This window comes from Diceros bicornis, chromosome 3 (genome assembly GCF_020826845.1).
Source record: "Diceros bicornis minor isolate mBicDic1 chromosome 3, mDicBic1.mat.cur, whole genome shotgun sequence".
Classification (NCBI taxonomy): Eukaryota; Metazoa; Chordata; class Mammalia; order Perissodactyla; family Rhinocerotidae; genus Diceros; species Diceros bicornis.
In genome coordinates, this window is record NC_080742.1 from 63,567,489 (window position 1) to 63,580,699 (window position 13,211).

Below are 13,211 nucleotides of genomic sequence, written 5' to 3' on the forward strand. Positions count from 1 at the left end.
AGAAGGGTCAACCCTAATGGCTGGGTGGAAGTTGGACAAGAGGAAGACGACCGAGGTCAGCAGGACCAGTCAGCCCAGGTGCGAGTTGATTAGAGCCTGGAATGTCACATGATTACAGGAACAGAGAAATGCAAAGAAGAAATATTTTGCAGAAAATTGTGTACTTTAATTCCATATTCTATATTTTATAGTTACTAGTATTTCTACTCTATACTTCATTATTACTAGTATTCTCAGATAACTTCTAAGGATCTCTTGTTCTATGAATTTTCTTTTTGTTGCCGACTACAGGATACTCTGTTCCAAATATTTTTATGACAATTCTTGATGCAAAAAATAGAAAGTAACAACTGTTCAAGTTGTCATGACAAAGTACAGCGACTTCTGAGCAGCAGACAAGAAAAATGTAATGCTGACCTTGCTACATTTACCTCTGGGGGTATATAGATCTTTAGATAAGACAGCATGTATTGGCAATATTTAAAAACTTACTTGTAAGCTTTATTTAATCCTATCACAGCAATGGAAATGACTTTAAGATCAACATATAGACTTACCCAAATACCTACACCTAAATTAAGATGAAAATATAAATCATCCTCAAAATGTTTACGTATATGTATATGTTTTAGAATATGACATAGAATATAGATACTTTTAAAATGGCACTCTCCCTGCCAGCAATCTTACAAAAAAGTATTCTTTCCAGCCATTTTTTTCTCTTCTCCAGAGTGATGATAAGATAGTTCAAAATTCAACCCTGTTTTTCACAGCCATCACTGACATCTGAGTGATGTTACCTTATGCACGATGAGCTCATGAGTGCCGTCTGGAAGAGTCCTACCATCTTCCTGCATCAGGGGGACAAAAGAGAAACCAAACAACTTCTTCTCTCCTTTCTCCTTCGCTGTAGAACAAAAAAGAAAAAGAATTACTCGCTTAAGCACGTGTGCATGCTTACACACCTGTGTTCAGATACACAGATTGTCAAGAAGCATGATCATCAAAAGATATAACCCATGCTCACCAGCTCCTTTTACACAATGGAGAGCAGCTTTTAGGATGGGACCTCCATCTACAGTAGCCACCCTCCAACCCCATATTCCTGCCCTGTAATTTGCAAGTTTCATTCCTTGACTAATTTTTTTCATGGGACTCACTATCTGAAATTATGTGTTTTAAAAATCTGTGGATTGCCTGTTTCTTCTCCTCATATCCCACCCTTCACCCTTGGATGTAAGCACCATTGAGGGCAGGATTGCTGTCTGTTTTATGTGTGGTATTTCAGAGCGCCAAGAACAGAGTCGGTTCTCAGTAAATATGTGTTAAATAAATGAACAAGTGAGCAAATGAATGGGAAATGCGATGTTTTGCTTACTACTCATGGAAGGGGAGTCTCTAAGCTCTGCCTTGCTCCAGGACAGAACTTTCCTGATAACCACATGTGTGAAGACAGAGAGCCCTGTGGAAACTACCTCCTTGGGATAAGTTAGGCATGCTGAAAAATAACATAAATGGCAACCTACAGTTTGATAAGGGGTAACTGTAGTATTCTGGAAGCTTGAAATGAGGCAATGAGGTTTTCAGATGCCTAACTAAGAATTACAATGGCTAGAACCGTCAAGGATGACTGGCAATTATTAGTAGATAAGGAAATTGAGATCACACAATGTTAGGTAACTTGCTCTAGATCTCTTGAATATCATTCCAGTTCTTTCCACCAAGGTGCCTCGTCTCCAAAAACGGAGAAAGCATTAAAAGAACCTGGTTTCTTCAACTTGACTCTCCCCTTGTATTTAGATATGCGGGGAGGAGCTCTCCAGACATCTTATGACAGGCTGGACGGTTATTCTTTCCCATACAAGTGTGGAAGTGGAGCATTAAACTTGATAGAAAAGTCCAGCTTTGGGAAGCAGTGAGACCTGAGCTAGAGGAGTTGGACATGGTGATTTTGAAGATCAGATAAGAGGTTTTAGCAATACATCATTCTCTTACAATTGATTCTGGTGTTTAACCACTGGGAATTGGAGCCCCATGCCAAGAACAGTAATTTTGGCTGGTTGGCTTTGGCCCCTAGCATGTGGATAGCCCCGAAAATGTGATTATAGCAAAAGATTTTCTTTTACAATTCTTAATTTCAACCCAAGAGAGAAAATTGGAAAATATTGATATTCTTTAAAGTTAAGCAAAAATCACAGCAAAGATCTCTGGGAAGAGATTTTTACATCAATGAGAGTGCTGGGTATGGAAGCTATGATTTAGGGGAGATGACTTATTTGGAAATAATTTCCTAAGTTTATTTGACTCTCTTTTTGGTGTGGTTTTTGGTATTCAGTTCAGAAAGATAAGAAACAAAGATAAGAAACACAGTAATAGTTTCTCCAAATTTCTCTTCTATTATAAAATAAAAATAAATACCAAACAAAGGTTAAAGTACATGGTTTTTTGTCTTGAGCTATTAGATCAGGATTAATAAGCTGAATGATGTGTTACAGACAGGATGCACAATATGATTCCCTTTTATTAGTAAAAACCCTAAATTTATGGATTCTACCTCCTAATCTTCTAATTTATTCTTTCTAGTGTCCCAACTCCAACAATTCTGCCCCCTGGGACCTTCAATTTATTGATCCACCCCTCCTTCCCCCTGTGCTCTCACTTCCCATTTCTATGGTCCATCATTCTAACCACTTCCTAGAAAATACTCTCAACCCCTTACTCCTCTACACTTCCATTATACGACTGTAACTTGGTTAAATCCAACTTGCAGCTTATTCCATGCCTACACTAGACTAATCTCACTTTAATTAATGCACACCAATCACAAAGGGGCCCTTAGCTGGGCAAACTTTCTACTTTTACCTAATCAACTCACTCTTACACTTTTCTAGGCAATTATTTCATCCATTCGCCTCCATTCTCAAGCCTGCAATATCTTGGCACTTTCTTCACTCTCAGCTGATGTAGTGAGAACCCAGCATCCACCTATTAACCCATGGCATCTGTGCCTTCCTGTACTATGCCTCAACTGTCCTACCTAAGGCCAATGCTTAACCTTGAGCACTGGATCCCATGCTCCTTCCCTGGCTCAACTTCCTGTAACCCACTGTTTCATTACAGCTACTATCCCATTTCTCTGCTCTCTTGTATTCTTTATAGCAAAGTTTCTCAAAAGATTTATCTATACCCACTGCCTACCCTCCCTTTCCTCCATCTCACTGTTGGACTTACTCCAGCCAGGCTTTCATCACCACAAATCCACTAAAATCACTTGTCAGGTTCATTGACGTCTATGAGGCCAAATCAGGTGATAATTTCTCTGTCCTCATCTTATTTGACTTAGCATTGGCACCTGACACATCTGATCAATCTCTTCTTTTTTTTTTATAATTTTATTTATTTATTTATTTTTCCCCCAAAGCCCCAGTAGATAGCTGGATGTCATAGCTGCACATCCTTCTAGTTGCTGTATGTGGGACACGGCCTCAGCATGGCCAGAGAAGCAGTGCGTCGGTGCGCATCCGGGATCCGAACCCGGGTCACCAGTGGTGGAATGCCGCACTTAACCGCTAACCCTCTCCTCTTGAAAAACTTTCTTCATTTAGCCTCCTGGATTCTCTTTCAACCTCACTGCCTATTCCTTCTTTAATTTTTTTTTTTTTTTTGTGAGGAAGACCAGCACTGAGCTAACATCCGTGCTAATCCTCCTCTTTTTTTGCTGAGGAAGACCGGCTCCGAGATAACATATATTGCCAATCTTCCTCCTTTTTTTTTTTTCCCCAAAGCCCCAGTAGATAGCTGCATGTCATAGTTGCACATCCTTCTAGTTGCTGTACGTGGGATGCAGCCTCAGCATGGCCAGAGAAGCGGTGCGACGGGGCGCGCCCAGGATCCGAACCTGGGCCGCCAGTAGCGGAACGCGCGCACTTAACCGCTACGCCACGGGGGCAGCCCTGGCTATTCTTTCTTAATCTTATTAATGGCTCCCTCTCATTCTCCCATGATCTCAATGTGGACGTGCCCCAGTGATCATCCTTGGACTTGACTTTGCTTTCTAAACTTGCTACTTGGAAATCTCACTCAGTCTCATGGCTTTGGAAATCACTGATGTATCAGTGATATGTTGGAGCTGGCCTGTAAGGGTTCACAGAGCTGACAGCACACCATCTTTTCCCAACTCCAAGTTCAGAGATGTCAAGTTAGCAGCTTGAAATAGGCTACCGTGGGAGCATGTACCCATAAAAATCAGCAAACACTATGATTTGGGGCTCCCCTCGCCCCTTTCCACCACCCCGAATGGTTATTATTAAATATTTACAGAACACCACTGAACTATATGTTCTCATTCTCAAGTTTAAGTCTCCAGCTTGGATCTCATTCAACTATCTATTTGACATCTTGAATGTCTAAGAGACTTCTCAGATTTAACATGTCTAAAACGGAATGTCTGATTTTTGCTCTCTAAACAGATTCTTGCTATTGTCTTCCACACTTCATTAAATGACCATTTCAGTCTCAGGCCAAAATCTTGGGGTCATCCTTGACTTTTCTACTTCTTTCACATATAATTTGTCAATAAACCCGTAAAAAAGAATTGAACCACCACCATCCTAATGCAAATCACTCTAATCTCTTACTTGAGGGACTGCAAATGCCTCCTCAATGGTCTTTCTGTTCCCACTTGGCCCATCTACAATCAATTTTCTATACAGCAGCCAGATTTCCCTTCAATCTAAACCCTCTGATGGCTCTCCTCACTCCAAATAGATTCCTAAATCTTCCCCATGACCTAAAAGACAATATGAGAACTGGCTTCGCTGCTACCTCTTTGGCCTCATCTCTAAACTCTCTCACTTGCTCATTCTGGGCTCCTTGCTATTCCTTGAAAATGCCAAGCATGTTTCAACCTCGGAAGTTTTGTCCTTACTGTTTTCTCCGCCTGGAATATTCTTTCCCCAGATAACCAAGGGCTCACGCTCTTACTTTTTTAGGTTGTTGCTGACTGACACATCTCCTTATCAGAGAGGTCTTTCCCGACTGCCCTATGTAAAATACCAAGACAGAACCATCGCTTTCTAGCACCTAACCTCAATTTAGTCTTCTTCCCTGCACTTATCACTACCTGATATAGGACGTATTTATTTGATCACTTCTTGTCTGTCTTCCCTCTCCTAGAACGACAGCTCTATGAGAGGCGGTATTTTGTTGTGTTCACTGATATATCTTCAATGCCCAGTAAAGTGCCTGGCACACCACAAGTGTTCAATAAATATTTGATTCATGAATAAATGATATTTTTTGAATGTATGTACACACAGAGAAATATTTAGAAGTCCATGTGATAAAATGATTACATTGATTATTTGAAGTTTATGGGATTATAGGAATTTTCTTTTCTTCCTATGCTTTGGCTGTTTCTTCTGAATTTTAACAATGAACATTCCAAAAAAAACAAAACCCTGTGAATAATGTTTGAAGTACAGTATACAAGGACAAGAGGGCAGAGATCTAACTGGTTTTACTGAAAGTAGCCCTTATTCCATTTTCCAAGTTCTGAGTTATAATAATTTCCTCCAAATGCTCATTCTCCCTTTCCCTCTGTTTCACTTTTATTTTCTTCTTTTTCTTAACTTAAAGCTCAAAGCTCGTATTAGGACCAAATGAGAATTTATAACAAAGATTGGTGGAAGGAATGGTATGGCACGATTCCAAGTGCTTTATGTTTTTCCCACTTTAAGTCCAACCCATGAAATTCCTCTGGGAATTTGGAAGGATGGTAAGACCTTGCTAGCCAGCTCGCTATATTCTGAAACATCTACAAAAGCACAATTTATGGAGCTCTCTGAGCCAATTCTAAAACATGCCATAGTCCTGACAACAAAGTCCTTCTTTTCCCTCTGAATCTTGGGTGAATTACACAGCACTCAGGTGAAGTCACTGCATATCTATTGGCAATGTCCCCATCCCTTCCAAACTGGAGAGGAGCCTGCTGTTCTCCAACAGTGTGATTCTTCTGTATCTCCCACCTGTTATACTGCCCTTGAAGCAAGATCCACCAGAACCTTCTCTGGTCACAATGCCCACTCCAGTAGTATCTAAGATACTTCAGGGATACGGAATACCATATGATCCCTGGACTGGGGATTGGCGGGGACACGGAGTGGGGGTTTAAGAGGGTGGTAATGAGTGCAAAAGAATTAAAATAGAGACAACAAGAAATGACAACTTTATCCTGGACAGTAATGTCCACATGGACAAATCCTGTAACATCCTTATGTTTTGGTTTGTTTGGTCTGTTAAATGAGGCAATCACTTCACACCATCTCTAAGGCCTATTCGGGCTGACATTACTTGATTCTCATTTGAATACTGTCTGAGACCATATGGTGATGCAGATATATGCATCTGAGCCAATCAGAGGCCTTCCTAGTGAACTCACATGCCCAGAAAAGTCCTCGTTAAGTTCCCCTGAGCCATCTGAGAGCCAGATCAGCTCTTGCCTGGAGTAGGACAGCAGACAGGTCAGGACTGCCTAGGGCCACCTGAGCTAGTCTAGTTCTCAGTGCTGTGTCTCCCCTTTCTGTCTCATCTTTCTGGACTGTGAAACCGATGAACCGATTTTTATGAAAGTGAACAATTTAAGGAGAACCCTGTAGATTTCCAGAGGTATCTTCTTCCTCCTTCTCCTTCCTCTTTGTTTCACAGAGGTTATTGGTTCTTTGAGAAGTGAGCCCACTCACCTCTCAGGACTCCACTCGCCTTCATTTCTTCATCATGAAGTCTCCAGTTTGTCACACACTTTCTACAGATTAGCCCACACTGTCACGACAGCGCCATAAGCAGACGACCCCAACACAACAAAGCCAGGTAGCCAATCACACAAAACACTTACTAGAACAATGCCGAAACTCAAAGCGGATGTGCGCGCCCCTGAATTTATCCACAGGAATAGGAAGTTTCAGCAGTTCGGACCACCTGGGACTGTTGTTATGATAAAGCACAAAGGAGTGGTACTCGCTAGCTGGTGGCTCTCCAGAGCCGAAGGAGATAAAATCCTAACAAAGGAAACATGCAGGTTAAAGGCAGCTTCATTTCAAGATTATTTTCAAAGTAGCAGAGCAACCGTTCTGCCATATCTGCCTGCTCCCCAAATAGCACTTGATGTGAAATTACCTCCTTGGTCCTTGGCAGCACTCTTCTGCACTTGCTTCTGCTAGTGGCTGTGTCTGTTAATTCTGATGCTGGTCTCCCAGGGCCTATTGCGCCAATGGTGGACCTCAGTGATGTGAGCGAGATGGGCAACTGCGTGCCCAGTTAGAGGTTCAACTACATGGCAAAGTTCGCACCCTGCTGTGGTCAAAAGCCCATTCTGTGCCTCACTGGGAGACTCACTAAGCCCTGGGGCTCATGCAAAACACTTCTTCCATAAAGGAACCAGCTATTACCACCCAATTAGTAATACCCCAACCTTCATGCCCTATTTTGGTCAAAATGAAAATACATAGGATTAAATGTGATCGTTTTTGTTGTTGTTGTTTTTACCAATTGCCAAAGAGAAAGTGTTCATCCCGCAAACTATGACAGATAAAAAGAAAAAAATCAAATAGCATAAAAAAATACTGCATTTAAGGAAGAGCTGCTGGGGGCCGGCCCCATGGCTTAGCGGTTAAGTGCGTGCGCTTCGCTACTGGCGGCCCGGGTTCGGATGCTAGGCGCGCACCGACACACCGCTTGTCTGGCCATGCTGAGGCCACGTCCCACATACAGCAACTAGAAGGATGTGCAACTATGACATACAACTATCTACTGGGGCTTTGGGGAGAAAAAGGAGGAGGACTGGCAATAGACGTTAGCTCAGGGCCGGTCTTCCTCAGCAAAAAAAAAAAGAGGAGGATTGGCATGGATGTTAGCTCAGGGCTGATCTTCCTCACACACAAAAAAAGGAAGAGCTGCTAAGAGGAAATTGTTGACACAATTAAATTAAGCTGTAAAGCCTTTTTGTTTTTCTGCTGTCTTTTCTGAAAGGCATTTTAACGATTTAAAAAAAAAACTACAGGGGATGGAGAAGAAAAATAAGATAGAAAACACTGAAAATCAGAAATTAAGTGATCGCATTAAAGATGAACCCAAAGCAATGATGATACTTTTTACCAGAAAGTATCCAGCATTAACATACCTTCAGAGTCTGGCCACTGCTCTCTACAATGAACATCGTAACTTCCACATTTCTGGCCACACTCTTCCCTCCTTTCTCAAATTCTCCTCTTTCTATGGTGATGTATAAATCATTCCTCATTTCACCTAGTAGGAGAAGAAAATTAAAACCATGTTATATATACTAGGAAGTGTAATAAAGGACTCTATCAAGAAAAACTTCAGTTCATAAAATATAGTGTTACAGCATACATATAAAATATATTATATTTATACTTTTATAAACGGGTCCCCACCCTCACTGCCAATATTGGAGAAAAGTAAAGGCCAGCCTCTGCTAGTCTGAATTAGCAATACTGACAATGTACATTTAGGAGGTGAATACTGGGTTGAGTAGGACGGTGTTGTCAAGTTTTACCATTTTTCAATATTTCCCTCATTTCATTTATGAGGTGCAACTACAAAATGACAGCCTAGCAGGGGTGGCTCAAAGAGACCAGTTTTAATACTTATAGTCACAGCACTTAGAGCAGAAGAAATACCTAAATGGAATAAAATGATAGGACTGCAAAGGGTACAGTTACAATTTAAATCTTTTCCAAAATTCATGGACAAAATGATCTCACTGCTGGAAAAATCCAGATTAGTACTTTATGAACACAAATGTAGAATAATTCAGTCATAGAGACAAACTTGGCTTAATATTTCTCACCATCAAGCTATAAAACAAATGGGAAAGGCCCTGGATTCAAACAGACATATTCTATGCACACGTATACCATCTATTTTTTCTCGATTGGTTATTTATAAAAATTGAATGCTTTTTAATCTCGCCCCTTTCTTATTACTGCAAGAAAAAAGAGAAATTTGATGCCAACTAGCAAATTTAGGCACATACTGACAGCATGCTTTTACCTCTCCCATAAGAACTAAGCTAGGGGTAAGTGGTGAGTGGATAGGTAAGTGAGAAATAAGTCAACAATGTTGGTGAGGTTGGCAAGGTTAAATTTACTTAACATTGTTTTCAAACATCTGAAGAATCAAAAGCAATACTCTTTTTTTCTAATAAAAAACCTCCCCATAAGAAAGCAAATCACCAGAAGAAACAGTAACTGTACAAATATGCCCACAACTGTTAGATTTCTAAAACTTCCTGACCAAAGTGTGTTCAAGAAAGTACCCTAGCTTTCAAAACCACGGGGGAATACCAGCGTGCCTGGTTACCTTCTTCCATAAAGACCACCTCTTTATGATGGCATCATTCGTGAATGACCTGGGCTGACCAGGAAACAGATGGGCCATAAAATAAAGAAATTGATAAAGTCCTAAAAAGGATGAAACCTTAACTATCCTTTAAAAAGAGTATATAAAAAATACATTAGTGGAAACAACTGATACAGTGGTCTCTGTCTTACTAATTTCCAGTACTCTCACACAGCTCACACAAATCAACTTGGGAAGGCAATGAACCTTGAATTCCAAGAGAAAAGCAACATATTTCAGCACATTTAAAATTATATTTGTAGGCTTTGAAAGTTTCTCGTTTTAACTACCTCTATTCTAAAAAAAATTTTTAGAGAATGGCCCAGAAACTTTCACAAGTTTGCTAGATTTTTTATAATCCAGTTCCTTTTATTACTATATATATATTTATCACTACACACACACACACACACACACACATTCTTAATGCTTTATTTAAAAAATTCCATTACAGAATGAATAGTCAACTCACAAACACTTTCCTCTGAATCAATCAATTTCAACTCAAAACAGGTCCGGTATGCTAATGGTCTGTACATATGCTATTTCAACAATATGTTTGGGAGGAAATTCTTGACAACAGTTTTCCACTAATAGATTTGGCAGGTTAAAAAAACAACACTCAAATCAAGGTACTTTAGAGCAAAAGATGTTAGTTAACAATAGCAAAATTCCTTTGCTTCTTCGAGTAGGTGACGCATAATGAGCAGCTCTGCTTACAAATAGATTATAAAACAAACACTGATTAATGGGAAGTATAGCTCCAGGGGATTTTTACCTTAGAAATTTCTCATCATGAGTAATTAGCTTGTCTAAACCACATGGGGATTAACTGTCCTGCAAAATGAAGAATGTTTTGTTTCTTGGGAGGGGGACTTCCACTTTCATCTGCTGGAAGGACAGGGCAACTCTGACTTCAGCAAAGGCAAGAGAGGATGAGGAAGGCTTGCAAGGCAACCTGTTTCTTGTCTGCAGGCTAGGCCCAAAGGAGGGATGGGGTGGGGGGCGAGTAATGTACTGCCAGTGCCATGAAATTCTTTCTCCATGTATTCATTCAGCAGATATATCTTGAGCACCTACTATGTGCCAGAGATTATTGTAGGCCCCATAGATTCAGCAGTGAACAAAGCAAAAATCCCTTCCCCACAGAGCTTTGGTTCTAGTCAGGGGAGGTCTTTAATACAGAAGTTAAATACATAAAATGTTGAATAATAAGTGCTGTGAATAGAAAACAGAGAAGGGGGATAGAGAGTGTTGAATGGGGGCAGGGGGTGTTATACAAGAGAAGCCCCACTGAGAAGACGAGAGATCTGAGAAAGCTATGGCGTGCTTCGACAAAGGAGCAAGGTTAAAAATGGCATTAGCTTCCCAAGCCAATCCCTAGAGCCTTTTTAGCTTATAACTTTGCTGGATTCTTCTCTCTCTTCTGAATTCAAATAAACCTAAAGGATGTAGGGTCACAGGAAGATTGGAATAATGAGATCTGGATTCAAGTCTCTCTCTGTTACTGTCTACTCCATGTGATATTAGTCTAGACAGGGGGTAATATAAACCTCTGGGCCTCAAGTTTTGGTGTTATCAAAATGGGGGTGGGGTAAAGGTAGAGGTAGGGATGAAGAGGTGATAGGATGGACAAGACCGCTTTGTTATGTTATGCTGTTTCTATGACTTACAAAAGAACTTTTGGAATATAACACATTCATAAATTAAAACACCTTAAACATATGCTTTAAATTTCTGTTCTTCAACTGTCACTATCGCTGTAACTCCTTTATCTTTTGCAAACTTTTTAGACTAAAATAAGATTTCTTTGAGAAGAGAACACGTGACAAGAAGAACATTTCTCCTGGATGACTCTCTACATATATCTCCCCAGGAATTTTGCAGCTTGCTATGTTCCAATACTGCAAGGCGCCACATTTTGCAAAAATATGCAGAAGGATAAAGTTGAAACAAGTGCTAATTAAAATCAATATACTTGAGGTCGGCTCTGGAGAAAACGAATAAGGTGTTAAGGTGTTAAGAAAGCATCTTGAGTAATTAAGAGAGAAACCATAAAGTGAGTATGAAATGGAGCCATAGCCCCAGTGTGAAAAGCTATTTTCCTCACAATGTTTATTAACACCTTGGCTTCTCAAATGTATTACCCTGTGAATTTGATGTGCCTGACACTTTCCTCCGGTTAAGCAGGCCCACTGGCAGGGAAGCTTTTACACATGTGAAGGCTTCTCAAAATATCACTGTAGATGAGACAAAGATAAGGTCACAACAATGGGAACAAATTCAAGAGTTCAGTGATCACAGCCAAATGGGGTTGATTTACAGCTTGACCTCAACAGGCAAGAGGTTTCCATCAGTAGCTGAAAACTTGGATCCTTGATTCTGTTCTCTGAATACTTTGGATAAAGGCACAGAGTGCATGCCCACCACATCAAGTAAACCACTGCACCCAGCCACAGGGGCTAGACCAGTGCCTTATCTGTGCTGGATATTTGTTAATATTTACAGAACTGGAAAAGAAAAGTTATTGTGCTTCAGTTAAAAACAAATCAACATGTGCAAAAGACTACGGTTTTTTTGTGAACTTGATGATGATGATGATGATAGTAGTAGTACATAGATAGTAGTTAGGTACTTTGCCAAGTGCTACAAGTAGAACATCTCATTGAATCTTCACATTAACTTTATAAAAAGATCCTATTATTTCTATTTTATAGATCAGGAAACTGAACTGTAGAAATTAAGAAATGTGTCCAACATATTATCAGTATATGTTAAAATAAAATCATATTTTTTCAGTATGAAAAAAATGTAATTCAACAAGGTGAGAAAGGCCATCAAATAAGTTGGTGCAACTCAGCTTTTGTCATCAGAAGACCAGTGCCTTCAATAATAAAGGTATTAGTTCTACTCTATTCCGCACTGTTGGGACCAGTCTGGAAGCATTAATTCAGTTCTAGGGACCATCTTTACGGGACAGAGACAGACAGAAATAGTATCATCCAGACCATAAACAACATGGAGAAAACACTCAGAACTTGTCAGAGGAGGGACGAGGGAGACAAGAGAGTTAACTGAATTTTAAAATGTTGAGGTTCCAAGCAGAAAAACTCAACCCAATGGATAGAAGGTAGAGGGAGACTGGTCCAACATGAAAGAGGTCTTTTTTGTGTGTGTGTGAGGAAGATCAGCCCTGAGCTAACATCTGCCAATCCTCCTGTTTTTGCTGAGGAAGACTGGCCCTGGGCTAACATCCATGCTCATTCCTCCACTTTATATGGGCCGCCGCCACAGCATGGCTTGATAAGTGGTGTGGCGGTGCGCACCCGGGATCTGAACCGGCGAACCCCGGGCTGCCGCAGTGGTGCGCGCACACTTAACCGCTTGCGCCACCAGGCCGGCCCCGAAAGAGATCATTTTGAGAGATGATGTGATGTATTCTTGGTCATAAATATTCAAGTATGAACTTGAAAACCACCACCAGGGACCTGAGGAAGAAATTCATGCAGTGGACATGTGACTGGGTTGGATGGCCCTTCATGTGTGTGGCAGGCAGAATAATGACACTTCCTTACCCTTCCCACCAAAGGTGTCCAGGTACTAATCCCAGGAACCTGTGACTATGTCACCTTGCATGGCAAAAGGGACTTTGCAAACGTGATTCAGTTAAAGATCTTGAGACGGGGAGATTTTCTTGGATTATCAGGGTGGGCTCAATATAATTATAAGCGTCCTTACAAGAGGGAAGAGAATGGTCAGAGAATGGGATGTGATGGAAGCAGAGGTTGGTATAT

The 13,211-nt window shown here is 40.6% G+C and overlaps 1 protein-coding gene across 6 annotated transcripts in view; it reads right to left on the bottom strand.

Moving 5' to 3' along the window:
• DOCK4 (dedicator of cytokinesis 4) overlaps positions 1-13,211 on the bottom strand; it is a 435,612-nt gene that overhangs the window by 161,523 nt on the left and 260,878 nt on the right. For all 6 annotated transcript variants that reach the window (XM_058528497.1, XM_058528508.1, XM_058528478.1 and 3 more), the window contains 3 exons: positions 8,177-8,301; positions 6,893-7,055; positions 801-907 (listed from right to left, as the gene is read on the bottom strand). In XM_058528497.1, the coding sequence (XP_058384480.1) occupies positions 801-907; positions 6,893-7,055; positions 8,177-8,301 (395 nt within the window). The remainder of the gene's footprint in view (positions 1-800; positions 908-6,892; positions 7,056-8,176; positions 8,302-13,211) is intronic.